This window comes from Poecilia reticulata, linkage group LG4 (genome assembly GCF_000633615.1).
Source record: "Poecilia reticulata strain Guanapo linkage group LG4, Guppy_female_1.0+MT, whole genome shotgun sequence".
NCBI classification, from domain to species: domain Eukaryota; kingdom Metazoa; phylum Chordata; class Actinopteri; order Cyprinodontiformes; family Poeciliidae; genus Poecilia; species Poecilia reticulata.
The window spans coordinates 12192539-12210266 of record NC_024334.1 but is presented as its reverse complement, the minus strand read 5'-3'; the positions used below and the strand labels follow the sequence as shown (position 1 = coordinate 12210266).

Below are 17728 nucleotides of genomic sequence, written 5' to 3'. Positions count from 1 at the left end.
AAAATACATTTTGTTACATATTTGTTGAATCTCTTACTGTGTCATGATGGTGTGGCATGAGACAGATAAACTATGAAAAAGAACAACAAAAAGCAAGATCCTCTGTCTTCTACAGTGAAAAGGATTTTTCCTGTAATGGTAAGTTGTTTCTCCACCATTATCATTTTGAGCAGAGGGTACACAATGATGATTGACAGTGCCAAGACCTTCTTCCTGGCTCTGGTTGAAAAAAGGTTCAAATTATTTCTTTTGAACCTTTTTCATTGCAAATGGCAGAAATTAAATAAAATAGAAACCTGTTCATATCTTATGTTACAACTACAAACAACCCTTATATAATTTCTACCCATTTGTTTTTGAATGTAGCAATATTTTGGTAACAAAATGCAACTCAATGTTCACACATGAAAATAGCTGTGAATGAATGCGCAATTATGCAACCATACATCTCTGAAAAGCATTAGCAGAGCCTTCTGAACAACCAACAAGAATGCAGCAAGTGGTTTCTTAATGGCAAGTCAAAAATAAAACACAAGTCTTTTCCAGCAGCCATTGTACAGTGGTAAAACCTGTACACCAAACATGCTGGGGTTTGGGTCACTAGGTGAGGTGCAGAGCTCAGCTGGTGTTGCCAGGTAACGGTGCAAAACCCGTTGATTGTGACTTAACATTCAACCTGCTCATTTTTCAGACACCAAAAAACAGCTGGGTGTTATTTTAAAGCACTTTGGATGTTTTAATTAGCAGTTGAGATCCAAATAGAAGTATAAAAATGTGAATTTTAAATTTTAGGTTCCCTTTAAATATTTTACATCAATATTTGAACCACGGTGTTAAACATTGAGTCTTTGTATTAACATATCTACAGCGCAGACCCAGAACTGAAACACTGCTCGCTAGTCTGTTCCTAATGTCAAAAACAAGCATGCATGCAAGTCTGTTCATGCCAGATATGGTATATAGCTCAAAGTCCTTTGTTGTATAAATCCTGTCTTATGCAGCAGTGGGTCAGAAGGGAGAGAGAGAAGAGCAAGGGTGGTAACACTTATAAAAAGGAGAAGCGCTTTGTTTAATTATTATATTTCTATTGGTAAATTATATTTAAAATGATAATAAAATTGAACTCCATGTTATTTTATTTAAAGAGGGAAAGCAATGAGGGTTGGAGTTCAGAAAAGATGATGGTGGAAGAACGACAGGGAGCTCAGAGTACATATTGTCTCTGTTGTCACTGAGATGGCAGTTTGATGCATTGCACTCTCGATAAAAGGACAATACAGCAAATGCGAACAGGCCTGCAGATCTGCATATCAATTATTTGTGGCGGCCATAGATATTGCTTAATGGAACTGTCCAAGTCTGCCATAGTATATTAACGGTGCCTGGAGCCCAGCTGCAGCTGGTTGCTGCGGGCAAACAGAGGCTGGCCGCGTCCGGATCCAGGTGCACAACTGGAGGAAGAGCCGCAGGGGAGGAGGAACCTGTACTGCATGGATTATAGATAAATGATCAGAAAAAAGCACCGGTTTTGTCCACATAAATATGGCAGCAAAGATGGTTAAGACCAACTTTAGAGGGGTTGTTGGAGGACAGCTGCAACCTCATTACTCCAACCCTTAAGGTTTACAGAGTCTCCATCTTACCAAGCCTCAGCCTTCTGCAGCCACACCACACACCAATGGTGTATGATACAATGCTTGGTTAACAGTGCATATTTTTATTATACTGATGGCAAAAAAGTGATAAACTTTAGTACAAATGTTGAAGAACTTATTTTTTTTCTCTAAATTGAAATGTGTCTTAAAAGACTGTCCAGTTTTGACCTACAAAAAAAATACCTGGTCAAACTAAAATGTCTATGAATGACTTGATGCTGAGATGTAATTTATTAGAATCACACGACCACATTTCCTTACAACAGATTATGGATATATGAAATAAAATCACTTTAAATAATCGGGTGTGAGACTGAAAACAGAACTGCTCCCCCTGGTGGGCATGAGCTGATGGAGTTGATTGGAAACATCCAAAACTTACCACTGAACTTGAAATAAAATCAGGTGCTAAATTAACAGAATATGTTGTAAAAAGTTTTGTTTTAATGGAAAACATCACATTTATATCAACATGAGGTAAAACATTAGAAACATATCTGATTTAAACATCAAATAAAATAAGATGTTCTATCAATAACATTTATTTTCCAAAACAAATTCCATATTACATGACTTTCATTTTCAATAGAACTTTGAACTGTTATAACTTTACCCTAAACAGCAGTATTACTCTAGAAAATTAAAGTATCATCTTATGTAAAACAAGAAGCCTTTGTAAAGTTATCTGCACTCATAAAAAGATAAACAAATATGACGTACTGTTCAGCTCAACTGTTAGAAAACAGCAGCAAATACGACAATCAAACATAATTTAACAGTTTCACTAATCTACATTTAAACAAAAATCCACAAGTAAAAATGTTCAAATCTATTTGACAACTCAAGACTTCTGTGACGCAATAATTAGCTAACCATCATCTCGGTCGTGATTTTTATTCATCTGGTCTGAAAGTTGTTCAGATGTCGGAGTTGGAGCCTACCTGGCCCCGAAGACAGGAAACGGGATGCCAGAGTTTCGCACAAGGAGCGGAGACATTTGTGAGCCTAGAAAAACAATTAGTGACCAGTTGAGATCTGCAGTTTTATACATTTAATTTTTTACATCAGCTATAAATGCCTGCAAAATAACATAAATACCCCACTGTAAATTATAACCAGACTCTCAGAAAGTACTTATGTCTTCATATATTGAGGTGGTGTGTTGTTGTATATGAAGTATAGCTTCACCTTTCTCAAGATCTGGATCGAATAGCATTCGGTATCAACAAAGACCCGGGAACATAATCTCACAATTTCAATTTTGTAATTTGTGCATTTGATTTAATACATTTTCAAAGATCAAAGTGTCCTGCAGGTTTTGCCCGACACTAGCGTTGGGCAGCATGTTTTCGAACGGCATACCAACTTTGAAAGGTCACATGTTGAAGCAGAAAGAACAAAAACAAATTAAAAACCATAGGATCCTTCTTGGTGTGCAAATTACAACCCATTTGGAAAACTTGTGCTAAACTTAATCTTTGAAATTTACATCCATATGTGAAGATTTTTTATGCCTTCAGTGCCAGACTTGGACCAGAACTTGAAAATTTTTTGTGTGTTGACAAAATGTGAGCCGGAGCCATAAGTCTGGACAAAGTATGTAAAGCTGTCAAACTCAACACAAACAATAATCATTGATACTCATGTCAAAATAAAAATGTTAGGTCTGTTGTAGATAAAATAAAAAAATTAAAAATCACTACAGAGAAGAACATTTCCACCACAAAAACTCAGATATGTTAAAATAAATTTCACAGAAAGACAGATTTCTGAAGCCTAAAAGTCGTAAATTTGCAAGAAATAAAAAATTTCAGTGCTTAAGGACATAAATTAATGATATAAAAACAAAAATATTTACTGAAAATATAGTCAGACGTTTGTGACGACTGACAAGTAGTGATAAATACAGGAGATAAAACTGGATATTTTCAAAAGCATGTTGATTTCTTGTACAATTAATAATCCACAATTACAATTGTAGATTATTGTAATTTTTTTTCTTGCAGATGCACGACTTTTAGAATATTCAGCTTTATTCTGGTACATGAGTGTTAATCTGAAGATTTCTGAGTTTTTATGGCAGATATTTTCTCCTCCATGGGCATTTTTCCTCTTGTCTTCTAAAGCACAAACGCCTGAATGACATTTTTGCCCATAGATCTACCTTTTCAGAGTTGAATTCCTACAATATCAGGTCTTTCAGCTGTAAGTCTCTGGTATCCTGGGAAACATAAACCATGCAGAATCCAGTAATCTTTCATGTACTCCCTCACGTCACTATCAAATGTTTCTATCTTTATTTGATAGACAAACTGCATTGCTACAGTTTGTCTCCCCCACTTATCCTCCCATTAAAATGATGCAAGTAGAAGGCGTTGGGAGCAGCACTGTATCAATATCACAGCAAAAGCAATGAAAGCAGCTTGTTGGGTCAAATAGCTCTGGTAACAGGTCTAATTGGATCTGTGTCAGGTTCTCACTGCAGGTACATCCACCACTGGGAGCAGCAGGACAGAAATCAATACGCCCTTTCTGCATCCATGGACACGCTCTAATTTCATTAAAGGCCTTTCTCTAGAGTAAAAGAGGAGAAGTGAATGAATATGCATGGGCAGGTTAATGAAGGTCACTGCACTGATGTTGGAAAATTAGTTTGGCGAAGAAAAAGGACAGCAAAAACACCGAGATGTGTATATGAGTCATCATTAGAGGCTTCACGTTTATTAAAGCAAAACCTCTGCTGTCAGAAAGGCTTTTAGCTCTAAGTAGGCTTCCTAGCGTTATTTTATGGTGATTATCAAAAATCACCAAAGTGTGTGTTGTACCTATAGTGCAGCCCTGGTTCAGTCTCTTCAAAATCGAAGACGGTTCAGTAAACGAGCTGGTCAAGACCTTCGCTGGTTGATTCAGCTCCTCTTGAGCAGAGGAGGAGCTGGAGTCAGAGCTGGGCGTAGTGGGTGGAGAAGTGATGGCCACTTCCTAAAGAGCCAAGAAAAAAACAATAAATATAACCCGAAGGTATTTGTATTTCTTGAATTTAAGCTGTTCCTTTTTGGTAAAGTGAATAAAAATCATGTTTTTGTCACATTAGTTTCAGTTTGGCAGAGAGCGACGGCGGTGGTATTCCTGGTCTGGATCAGGTCTGGAGGCGCCAGAGGAGCAGACGTCTGTAACGTCGATTCATCAGTAAAGGCCGCGCCTTGATCACTGCTGGGCGGCGTTTGGTCCATTAGGAGGCCGCTGCATGGGTTCAGCTCTGTAACCTTTCAAAATACACAACAAGCAGTCGGCTATAACAGATTAATTCATCTCAGTAATTGATATAACTTCCCTAAAGGGCAAAATACATAAATAAAAATCTAATTAAAGGTGTTTTAATTTATAATAATATGAAATAAACCCATTTCACACTGAAACTTAGAGAAAAACAGAAAAGAGTTCAGTTTCTATCCTGTGGTTAAATCCAGCTAAAGGTGATATTTTCAACAAAGTACTTATTTACAGAATATTCTGACAATAACTAGAAGTACAACATAAAGTCACATTCCATGGGGCAAGGCAGAAACTACAGCCGTCCGTTCAGATCATTAGTTTTACAATGACACACGTCATTCTCAACATGCAGCACAGCTGCTTTTCTTTCACTCTACATGGCCTGAACTCCTGCGCTCTCAGTTCAGACACAGACATCATTTTTTCTGCTCATCCATCAGCATAAAAAACATAAGAAATATGCAGCTGAATTTTCTTTACCCATAAACAAACACTGGAGAAGAAATTATACTCTCCTCTATTGTCTTACCATGAAACTCCCAAGCTACAGATTTTAAATTATTTAAGGTTTCTCATTTTCTGACTTTTATTAGTGCAGAAACAAACAGTTAAATCAAACCAAACACACTTTACAATTAAATTAGTGGTTATCATACCTGAATATGAGGGATGAATTCACTCTCCTCAATCAGCTCCAGAGGCGGCATCTCATCATCATCATCATCAACAATATCATCAACCTAAGCAGCAAAAATTAATCACATTTAAATTAGTTTAAATTATAATTCTTAATACACAGAACTAGGATCAGGATTTTAGTTCAACTGACTTTTGTTGCTTGTGAAACGTCATCACTGTGAACCAGTGGGATTACAGCCAATTAACCATTTGGTTGAGAATATTTTAGTAAAAAAAAAACACCTTTGTTTATTTGCATTTAGACAATCAGTAAGTGCTTCAAGACTAAATGTCCACCAGGACATTTAGTCAGATGATGCGTCTAAAGCTCAGGCTCTAATATTAGTTCTGCAGAAAAATAGTTTTCACAAAAATACATTCTGAGAGGCAGCCAATGTAAGGATGTATGTGGGTTATTTGAGAAGAATATGTATCTATTTTTATTATCTACATGAACAACTTATGCAGAATTGATGCATTTAAATCTGTTGCTTTGCAACAAGAAGATTTTGTGTTTAACTTCCAGCCTGGAGACTTTCTGCATGGAGTTTGCATGTGAAGATTAGAAGCATCATTATAGTGATCAACTCTAAAAAGAAAAAGATGGCTTTTATTTTTCTCCTTATCGTCTCAGATTTTCTGAAACTAGTTGTCTAAAAGTCTTTACATAAATCTAAGCTAAAACATTTCACATGAAAACAAGCAAACATAAGGAAACTTCAATGATTTTTGCTTGTAACCATCTTTTGTTAAACCGTTTCATTGTGTAGTCGCGCCTAAGTTTATTATAGCATAGTTTTATTGCCAACATTTAATCAACTATAACAAATCAAACAATAAGAAGAAATATGGCTTAATGTCAGAGTAACAATGTAAAGAGTCCTTCCTTGCATGTTTAGTTTAACAACACACCCACATTAACAGATGGGGAAACGGTCTTACAATCCAATATCCATTAAACAGCTCACTGATTGGCTGCCATCTTATTTACAGTCCAGCACCCAGCTGTGACCTTCCGACAGTGTGACTGTACATTAAGCAGTATTGGGCAGCAGCTCCTCCTTCAGTCAGATGATGTGTGTGTTTCGTCCAACAGCACACACTGGCTGTGTGCACTTGTGGTGCTCTGGGCCAGCAGCCCTGACTGTATGGCTGGCAAGATAAGAGCGACGGACAGCGGGGAACAAAAGCTGCACAGCCACACTCAGAGACTGTGTGAAAACCCAAGTAAAAGGAGAAATGAGAAAAGAGTCGAGGACATGTCAGCCAAAAAGAAGGATTATTGAGTGTTTTCTGATTGTGCAGAAACATTACTCCCATTTCTTTGAGAGACAATCACAGCTACACATGTGGAAAGCTAAATTATATTCTTCTTCATTAAAATAAAAACCCCTCTATCTCAAAGCAATCAATACGCAACAATAGTTATGAGCTGCATTTCAGATATTTATTTCTCCCAGGAACTGAACACATGCTGGCCTATTCCGAACATAACAGGATATCTGGGAAAAAGAATACTTCTTGTATTTTAGCCTTTCAGCCACACAAAAATTGAATAATATCACTAAAAATTATTAATAAAAACTCAAATCAAGAAGTCTGCAACAAATAATGCACTAATCTATCCCCATACTTGCTTTGACATGGTTCCCAATCAACATCGTCTTGTGTTTTAATTCATAAATTAATACACTACTTAAAAGTGGCTCGACTTATACATCAGGCCACATAAGAGAGCTTTCTGCACCATGTTTAAACAGGAAGTAGTGGTTGTTTTGAAGCAATCTGATTGGCTTCAAAACCAATCAGATGGCTTCTGGGTTTGGCATGTTTAAAACAATGGTCTGGTCCATCTGGTCATGGAGGAATGCAACATTTTCTCTTAATTACTTACAATTTGTTGTTCTTTCACAAAACTAAAAAATGTGTTTTTGGAGAAGATAAAAACATGAACTCATATTTATCTTCTCAAAAGGCAATGACAGTACAATTTGTATTTAAAATTAAGACTATCCTTAAGGTTAGGATCAAGACTTTGCCCAGCTCCAATTGATGGGGTTTTGAATAATATATTAATGTGTTTGGACTACCTTGGACTCCTTGGACTGTCCAGAACTGTCTCCTGATTTAAGAGACAAAATCAGCTCCTCGCCAATCTCTGACAGCTCAACCATTCCTTCTCCCATGTATAGACTCACTGGTGTGACTTTGGGACACAGCTGAGGAGAGAAAACATGGCAAAAACTCACAACGTGGACTCAAACACCGCATATAATTTATATTGACTCATAGCGACACATCATACTGCAGTGTGAGATGTTCCAGAGTACTGGACAAACCTAGATATGCTTCAACAAGTTGATTTAAAATGTTTACCGTTTTCCATTTAATCTCAAATAATACATTTTCCTGTCTATTCCAGAGTTATTTTACCATATTTTTCCAAACTCTAAACTCCAGAATTCTGTCTTTTAACCATTTCAAAGTTTAAGCACAGAAGTTCACAGCAACATTATGGGAGATCTTTCTGTAGAGGTCAGGCTTTAAATACGCCACCTGCAAAAAGCACCAAGAAGCAGGAATAAAGGACAGGATGGAAGGAAGGAGATGAGCAACAAAAGACAAAAAACAAAAAGAAGCCAACAAGACACGAGCAACAACGCTGTAAAATAACACAATCTATGCAAGTATTTTCAATCTAGTTGAAATACAAAAACTAATTTACAAGTAACACTTCATCAAGATATAGGAGGTTGTTTTAAGTCAATAATTCCTTAATATTTATGAAAAAGTACCAATTCCACTGACACATTGATTCTCTTATAACATGGGGAACATTTCTTGTCATAAGTGAAATAAGACATTTGGTTAATGTTGATTGTAAATATTCCCAATTTACTTCTTACAAGATGTTGTTAAATCTTATTAAAAAGTTACTTGCAAATTAGTATTGTATAATTTGAAGGAAAAAAGGAAATGAAGGGGGTAAAAAATTTAATTAAAATGGAGGGAAGGAAAGAAGAGCACAAGGGAGGAACAAATGATACGAGAAAGGAAGGATTATTCAGTGAGACTTACAGCTGCAGCAGTTGCAGGATCGCAGGTGATGCCATGGCCTTGGTTAATGAGGGCTGTGTGTATGTAGATGTCCTGATCGGTGTGTGTATCACACAGGAATAACTGCAGCACTGCTCCAGTGTAGCAGTCCAACGCCCCCACGAGGGTCTGATCAGAGCACAGCCTCCGAAAGGAAGCTGTGGCTTCTGCAGTCCAGGTATCCTGCAGTGAACCAGAAACAGCCAAGGGAGGTCAGAAAACATCAAAGTTTCTTCCTAAAAAAGTCTTAAATTTAAACATCCTTTTATGCTGTCAGTAAATATACATTTTAATGTAACTTTTCCCTTTTTTGTGGAACCTGAAAAGTGTTCATTCAGGGTGAGAAGCGACTAAGGGGGTGAATACTTCTTTACAGTCACAGTCAAACTTATCTGTGACCTGTCTGCCGTCATGATGTTGTTTGTTCTCTACAAACAGCATCATGTTTGTCTGTAAAGGACAAAGTTGCATTTAAACCGAGGTCCAATAACCTACATGTGACCTTTATTTACTAAGCAAGTGGCTGCACTGGATTTTGTTTAGCAGTATCTGAGTGAAGGAAGCTGAAAATAAATTTATCCCACAGGTTAGAAAACATTTATTTTTCCATCCATCTTTGCTATAATCCACCTTTTTTATGTATTTTATCATTGAAATAGAGAAAACATGTAAACACAGGAAAAGTCTTTGCCACTTTTGCATCTTGTTTTTGTAAAACAAAACATACCATCCCGTTTCACTTAAACTTACTGAAGCTGGCTGGATTCCAGCGAGTATTGAAGGAACTGCTTGTGCTGGAAGAACAGAAAAACTGGACCTGCAAAAGAGAGAAACGACAGAGAGCAAAAGAAAACTGAAAACACAATAAATAACAAACAACATTTGTGCAGCAGAGCCTGATGGTTTACGTACTTGAGGAACTTTAGGCTGGCGATCGGGACCAACGTTACATCACCGAAGTCGACGTAAAACACCTCAACATGAGTGGAGTTTAGAACTTTGTGGATCACGACTCGGTAGAACCATATTGCATTGGGCGACACACAGCAGACCTGACCCTGCCTAACAAATGGCTCCAGAAGCTGGTATCGCTCCGACACTTCAGGACAGGTGTAACAACGTCTAAGAGACGGGAGAACGATGTCATGTATTAAACTTTATAACCTTACACACCACTAATGGGGGAGGGAAAAAACAGAATAGCCGAAATAACTCTCTGTGAATCTTCTTCACCAGAGTTTAAGTTGCCACCACCTCATGTCAAACATTAAACTCTCCAAAGCGCGCGCCTCCTCCGTCTCACTGAACCGGATGTAGAAAGATCCTGGCGACTCCACCTGCTCCACCAGAACTTCCACCAACTCTCGAGCCCGGTGGCGGGTCGGCGGGTTGAGACGCTCATTCTGCATGGCGTCCAGCGGCAGGGGCGACCTGCTGTGCAACTGCATGGCCGGGTATATCTCAGGCGTCTGCATGATGACAGACTTAGGTGAGCAGAATCAGAAGAATGTAGCAGTGGAGCTCTAAATATTAAACGATTTACATGCAAGTGTAAATTGCTTATACTTAAGTCATTTACCTTAGAAGAAAAGTGTTGGATCTGTATTGCAAATAGTTGCATTGGTTATAAGAAACCAATGCAATGCATGAGGAAACGTAGGTTTACTGTCACTTTTACTGACAACGTGTAACAAGTGATACAGTGGTGCAGCACTCCATATAGCTGCTCCTTATTGTTTTTCTTCTTGTCGTCTTACCATTTCTTGAATGTTGGATTGACTACAAAACTCCAACTCGTTATTCTCGTCATCAGATGCGACGTTCTCGCTTCTGTTTTCCCACAGAGATTCTTCTAAGGTGAAGTAGTAGCTCTTCCCTGGTATGTTGACATCAATACTTCCATCAATTTCCTCTGAACCTGGAAAAATAAAGACAACTCCCATTTTCTCTTGAATCAAAGACACTGTTCAATATTATGGTTATTTCTAATCCTAAGCAATGTGGAACTATAACGCACTGAATGACTGAGGAAGTTTGCGTGTTGCAGTGGAAAATAGAAGCACGTGGGGTGAAGCAGGTCAAAATGCATCAACACGACGAATCTAATATGGCATAAAAACAATGCCATACTTGACGGAGTTTGGCTACATCGAGGCTCACTGCACTAAAAAAAAAGACATATGGAGGATCAGATAGCAGGTAAAGCAGCGCACAGCTACAAACACTCACCCGGATTAGCATGACGGTCAGAAAGCTAAACAAATAACCCGCAAAATTATTTAAGTCTTCGAGCTGCGGTGTAAGACACTGGTTCTGTTCTCGCTGTTGAACCGCTGCTACGCTCTACAGGTAGTAATATTTGACAGACGGAGCGCCGCTTCTGCTCCACCTGGTAGTGACTCTCACACCAAACCTCTGCTTAAAGCTGCAGCGTCTAACCTAAAAAAATACATTTTACATACGTATTAAAACTTTCGCTGTCCTAACATGAGAGATAATCTCTGAAAAAATAATCGATCTCCTCCCTGCTCTGCATAATTACTCCACTCAGTCAGAAACAGCCAATCAGAACTAGCAGTAAYCAGCTAGCCGCCATGCTATCAGGAAGTTTTCATTCAGTAACTCTGGATTGTTTATTGTAATGGATCCTGTATTTGCCTTTGAATGCTAAGTTTCGTACTTGAATTTCTTTGGCAATGTTGAGAAGTTTTATTTTAACTTTTTGCATTATTTAGCCTCTTAAGAGCCTTCATATGTTTTTAGTCTGTTAAAGATAGTATTACCGATAGCAGTACAATCACAATGCCTGTTTTGCTTTTTTCTTGGGAAAAGTTATTAAAAAACAGTCTTTGTCTAAATTAAGGTGAATTCATGGTTTTTTTTCCACATAATATAATATAACCGGTAGTGCTTATTATTAAAAAAAGAATAATTATGTGATTGGAATCAGCAGGAAAAAACCTGATGGGCACATCTCTAGTATTTAGGTAGATAATCTGATAATCTCTTGAATTAATGTTGGATTTTCTGCATCACATTTCTTATTTAATTGTTAAAGTCTAGTACAATGTAAGCACATTGAACTGTTTATATAGTCGCATAAAAAAAGCAGGGCAGACCTAAAATTAAAAAAAAACCTGAAATCTCCACGTTTACTATGTGATTTGTTTGTTAAATAATTCAGGAGTCAAAAGTGAACATACGCACCTGGTTCCATGTTGTCACGATCCCTTAAATCCACCACAATCCAGCTGTTTCCATTGTTGTCCTCTGCTGATCTCAGGTGAAAAATGTCACTCAGGGCACCAACAAGTTCAGTTACACTGAGGAAGCCCCACTGTAAATATGGCAATTCTTCTCCAAAAAGCCTCTGATGGAGGAAAAAATGTCTCAAAATATGCGTTTATATTCATAAATATAAACATAACATGAACAAGAGAACGTCAAATTTACATGTTTCTTATAATCTTAGCAGGCATAGAACATGAGAACTTTAGCCTAATTCAATATGAGTGTGTATTTTATACAATGCATACAAATTTCTAATAATATTAGAAAAAATAATATTCCATTTAATTTACCTTGTACTCTGCAGGAAGATCATGAACTGATATTCCGGCACTCGACTCACCAACAACCTGTAGATTGTTATGAATTTGTTAGTCTTGTCACCATAAAATAGTATTTTATTTCAAATATGAAGAGCATTAGGAATTAATTCCCCACTAGATATCAACAAAACACTGTAACACAAAAACAAAACTATAAAGAAAATAAAAAATTATAATTTACATATTTGAAAAGGAGTTTGAAGTACAAACATTTGATCCCACAACATAACTTGTTCCTTTGTTTCTTAATTTTAAATTATACCATAATGGCTATAATGAATTCAATGAGACATAAACAATCTTTTTAAATACTTGCTTCTTAATAATTAGTAATGTAATTTCTCTATATGATCAATAAAGATTGTTTTAATTTCTCTATGTAAATAAACACAAACATTTCAATTGATTGTAATTTTTTTTTATTCAAAAATTCAAAAAGTTTTCTGGTTGAAATCCAAATTTATTTAAGGTGATTAACTTTGTGGGAAAATGTTGGTGCTTTTATTTTGTTGGCTTTGTGAACGTCAGTGAGGCAGACGGATGTGACGGCTTGAGGGAAACGGTTTTAAGTTACAGCTCCTGATTTATGCTCCATGTCATCCCGCTCTGTTATTTGTGCTGCTGTAAACAATCGAACCATGATGGCAGGTGGGAGACATCCACAGTGTCTCTTTGCCAAAGCATGTCAGCTTCCAGGAAAGTGTGTATAAACTGGTGTGAAGTCTGACCTTTCGTAGCTTGTCCTTCAGCTCTTGACTAACGGTGCCAGCAACACTGTTCTCCAAGAGCTGATGTTGGAGCTCGTCCTCAAGCTAATAAAGATATGAAAAAAATAAAATAAAATTACATCAGGAAACAAAACAACTCAGATATGAACACTGAAACTTTCCTTTATGCAGTGTAGCTCCTAAACAAATATGTTAATCATAACCATTCTTGCATTTCTGCCACAATATGTAAAAATGACAACTTGACTAATTTCAACCTCAATGCTTAACATGCATCTAAAATATACATGCGGTTCTTACACTTTTTACAAAATTTGTTTTTGAATACATTCACATTAGCCACAAAATTTCAAGACTTAAATAATTAAGCTTCCTTAAAGTTTACCTACTATGCTGGATGAACAGGTTAGGATGGCTTTATGGGCTATACAAAACATGTTCATAAATTTTTTTACAAAAAGATTCTTGGATAATCAGATTTTAGTCTGTTTTGAGTTCCATTCAGAATGAGCCACTTTAGGGCCTCTTGTCACTTTAAGTCCAAATAAACTTGAATTGATGTGAAAATGCCTGCAAATAGATGTGCATGACTATAAAAACACCTGTAGATATTTGAAAAGCCTTAGTAGAGCCTCCTGCACATCAAACAAGAAGGCAGCAAGTGGTTCCTGAATGGTAAATCAGCAACAAAACATTTGTCTTTTCCAGCAGCCATTGTACAGCAAATATCTATAAAACCAGCTGATCAAATGTGCTGGAGCTCCATTTGGGTTGCTAGGCAATGACTGGTAGCAAATGGTATATATTCTGTTGGGATTATTAAGTTGTTTTTTTTTAAAACGCATGGGACATTTTAGTAGCAGTAGAGACCCAAATGGAAGAACAAAAACATGCAACATATGAATTTTGCGTAATAGGTGAACGTTGAGATTGATCAGTAAGGTGTTATATGTCAGGTGCAACAATAAAACCTCTTGAGAACAAACCTTTAGTACATTTTGATGAAACAGTGCACCATCTTCACAGGGTGCTTGTTCAGAGTCAGGGTTGTTCTCCGGCAGCTCCGGAGAGTGACTTCCAGGCGACATGTCATGGTCAGGCTCCAAAGTCGTTGCAGGTGGTGTCAAAGGACTCTGATTCACTAAGACTTCACCAGACAAAGTGTTTTATGAACGGAAAAGTTAAAAATTCAACAAACAGTTTCCGGGAGCTACCAATACCTAACTTTCCAAAACAAACCTGGAGAGTTTGTCGTCGTAGGAACATTGATGTCAGAGTTATTGCAAATTGGCCTGTGAGAGGAAACCGATGGTGGCTTTATCGGTCCGGTTCTAACTGGTGTGCTGAATGGTTTCATGGGTTGCCTGGGAATCATCAACGGTCTCATGACATTTTGAGACCGTTCATATTTCTCGGCCTCCGTTTTCAGACAGAGAACTGAGCCCAGCCTCCCTTGCTGGATTCCAATCAGGTCTCTTGCTGCCTCCAGCATCTCTCTGGTGGAGTAGAAACCGTAGTTATGGATGCGGAGCGGGAAGCCATAGCAGCGCAGAAAGCGGGCCTCTAGCTCGGACAGTCTAAGTGGACCCTGAGAGAGATGAATTACACACATACCTCTCATGTGGTTTGGTTCACAGCCACAGACATGTAAACAGATGACACTACACCTTAAATGTACATGCACCACAATGAAAAAAATCATGCAAAGATGTGAAGATTCCAGTAGTAAGCAACACCATTAAATCTATGAAATTACATTTTCTGTTAAATTGTTTAAAACTGTTAAGATCAAAATGTATTGTTCCTCAGGCCAGACAGTAACATTTTAAATTATAATCTTATAAATGAGGACTGAAGTCTCTCCTACTTATTAATTTTGACAATATGTTGTAAGCAACTTTTTTTTTTGCCTACAAGTAAAGAAAATTATCTACAAAAATCCTGCCACTGAATTAAATTGAGTCTTTTCCTCAGTATCAGCATCGAGTATAACATTTTAGTATGGTGACCCATCACTTTTATTCTAAATAAAAGTCAAAGATTGATGTGAATGTTATGTTACCTTAGAGTCATACCTGGGAGAGCAGGATGCGGAGCTGTGCCCTAAGGTTGGCAGGGAGGGCTGGAGGAGGACGACCTCTTCTTGGGAGCGGTGAAAATGGAGGCCGAGGACAGTAACGAGGAGAAGAAAACTTCTTGATCTTCTCAGACTTTGATATCCGCTGCTTGGCCACTAGCTCCTGGATGTTTTGGGTGTTCTCGTCACTCACAGCTGGAGTCACACAAATGCAACAATGTGTTAGTGAGAAAGAACTAAAAACCTCAAACTTTACATTCAGACGCAGGAATTCAAAACCATTTAGAAAACCTTATAAAAAAATGAAAGAAGTCCTAGTTGATAAATCAATGCATAAACTTCAATAAAGAATTAAAATGAAACAGCTTTACAACTACAACATAAAAATATTAAAATGACAAAGTGTCATGGAAACCAAACAGTACATCAGAGAAGATACAGATAACACTTCACCTCTGCCTAAATGCACATTCACCACAATAAAAGATGGTGGTAACACCATCAAGCAGTACCTACCCTTTAAATATAAACTTCCATCTTCCCTGAAGTTCACAGAAACGACCTCTGGCATCTCCTGAACCATATCCATAACATTCCTGAAACCCAGGACTTTCAGGGGCATCGGATGTCCCAACATGGCGACATAGTCTCGTCTGAGCTGGTCAGGGTCCAAACCCAGTTTAGTTGAAGTGAGAAGGGATCGAACATCCTTCTTCAGTTTTGCTAAAACTTCCTCTTGGCTCATGTTGTCTGCTTTGAGTCTGGATTAGACCAAAGAAAAGTTGAGAATTACAATGCAGCTTGTGCTACCGTCCACATAGTTTCATGTGAAAACCACATTAAATATTAAGTTATTCGAAAACATATGTTCACATATTGTGTTTTTCTTGCTATTTATCCGATTTTGCTTCAAGTAAACATAAAATAACACTTCCACCTCCAAGCTTTACAGTTTGTAGGGATTTGTCCTCCATTTTGGTATCTAAATGAATACATGTCGTTTTTGTTGGAGAATAAAATCCCATTAACTTGTGCAGTCTATTGCTGATTGTAAAAGCCTCTACTTTAATATCAGTAATAGTAAAAGGCCTGTAGTAACAGACAATATGGCGTACCAAAGGTAGCCTGACTACATAGCAGTTCAACATATCGTTGATCCTCAGAACATTCGGCTGTGAAAGAAATGATGCATTTAATTTAAAATGAAAATCGTGACTTTAATTTCAGAAGTATGACTTTAATTTTGCATGTACTTGAAAACTTTGACGCAGTGGCATATATCGAGTTCAACGTGACTTGCAACATTCCCAGGTATTTCAATTGAGAAATCTCAATGAAATAGATGTGACCACACGATCTCCTACGTACACACACATATATATATATATTACATAAAAATAAAGTAGAAAGTAAATCTACACTTAGTTTCAATGCCAAATTGTTAAATGACGAGTTTTCGGCTCGCCTTGGCTAAGAAAATCACTGCAATCCAACGAGGCGTCCGCCATCTTTCTTTAGCATATTAGCAATAATAATATTCTGTCAACATCGTGGCGGTAAATTAAATGGGAGTTTTTCCACAATGTACTCAATTGCGAATTAATGCATTGTCTCTGCAAAATGTTGTAATTTCGAAAAAAGTACCCTGGAGCTTCCCGTGGTCAGAAAATGTAAAGGCTGTAGCCTAACTTGTTCGCTAGGTTTAGCCTCAAAATTCACAAGAATGGTTACACATTCCAATAATTCGTTTCTCCTCTTTCTAATGCTTAAATTAATTTATAATCTCCCCAGGCGTATTAAAAACAAACAGTTAAAATTACGTAAAGTCCAAACTATAATGGCAACATTTCTAACCACGTATGTCTAGGGCTATAGCTAATTCATCTCTCAACACCTGTTGTTGATTTCAACCAGACTACTATGACGAAAAATCAACGAAAAACCAAAAGAGGGGAAAAAAGTTAGACAGTTAGACAACCACATTTGAATTTTAAAGAAAACCTAATGTAAACTCCCTCTTGTTCCTCTTTAACGCTTTCCCTCCAAGCTTAAATACATAAAACATAACCTGGTGGTACAGCACTAACACGCAGAAATAATGTTGGCTATTGAAACAACTCAAATAAGAAATTAATAATAATAAAAATTCTGATTTATAACTCCACGGGAAATTTGACCTACCTACTCGGATTCATAAAATGATTGGGAGTAAGAAGGGATCAATAAACCAGGTGTCTAGCCTGACATTGGCTCCGCACCATTGGGAAGCCGGTGCGGCAAGAGGCGTGCTGAGTGGGCGGAGTTTCTACTTCAATCAGGGATGGTAAGAATCCATTCAAGCTCTAGCGTCGAAGTCTGACAAGACTCTACCTTTGACTGGAGCAGCTGCAATATATTACTTAGGTGGGAGAGCCTTGTGACAGGACTAACAGTTGTGCGATCTACAAATCTGCCTTTTAGGGCGAATTTTTCAAAGAAAAAATAAAGTCCCATTTGAAGTGTGAAAAACTAACACTTTGTATAACGAGGAAACAATATCCCCACTGTGAAACATGGTGGTGGCTCCTTTACGTTGTTGGGATACTTTTCAGCAAGAACAGGGAAGATAGG

General features: G+C 37.5%; 1 protein-coding gene across 5 annotated transcripts; it reads right to left on the bottom strand.

Moving 5' to 3' along the window:
• Positions 1–2077: 2077 nt before the first annotated feature.
• Positions 2078–17482, bottom strand: tdrd5 (tudor domain containing 5). 5 transcript variants are annotated; one of them, XM_008406569.2, is made up of 19 exons: positions 17300–17482; positions 15635–15879; positions 15117–15313; positions 14281–14629; positions 14028–14188; positions 13042–13125; positions 12284–12340; positions 11910–12072; positions 10460–10620; positions 10282–10302; positions 9957–10186; positions 9615–9824; positions 9453–9519; positions 8685–8885; positions 7697–7825; positions 5585–5668; positions 4742–4918; positions 4481–4634; positions 2078–2660 (listed from the first exon to the last, which is right to left on the bottom strand). In XM_008406569.2, exons 1-19 carry the CDS (start codon positions 17311–17313, stop codon positions 2593–2595), a joined length of 2772 nt encoding a protein of 923 aa, XP_008404791.1. In that variant the 5' UTR covers positions 17314–17482; the 3' UTR covers positions 2078–2592. The 5 variants fall into 5 exon arrangements, with proteins under 5 accessions (XP_008404791.1, XP_008404793.1, XP_008404792.1 ...); XM_008406571.2 differs by having other exon boundaries at positions 17304–17482; XM_008406570.2 differs by having other exon boundaries at positions 9957–10171; positions 17300–17481.
• Between the last annotated feature and the right edge of the window lie 246 nt (positions 17483–17728).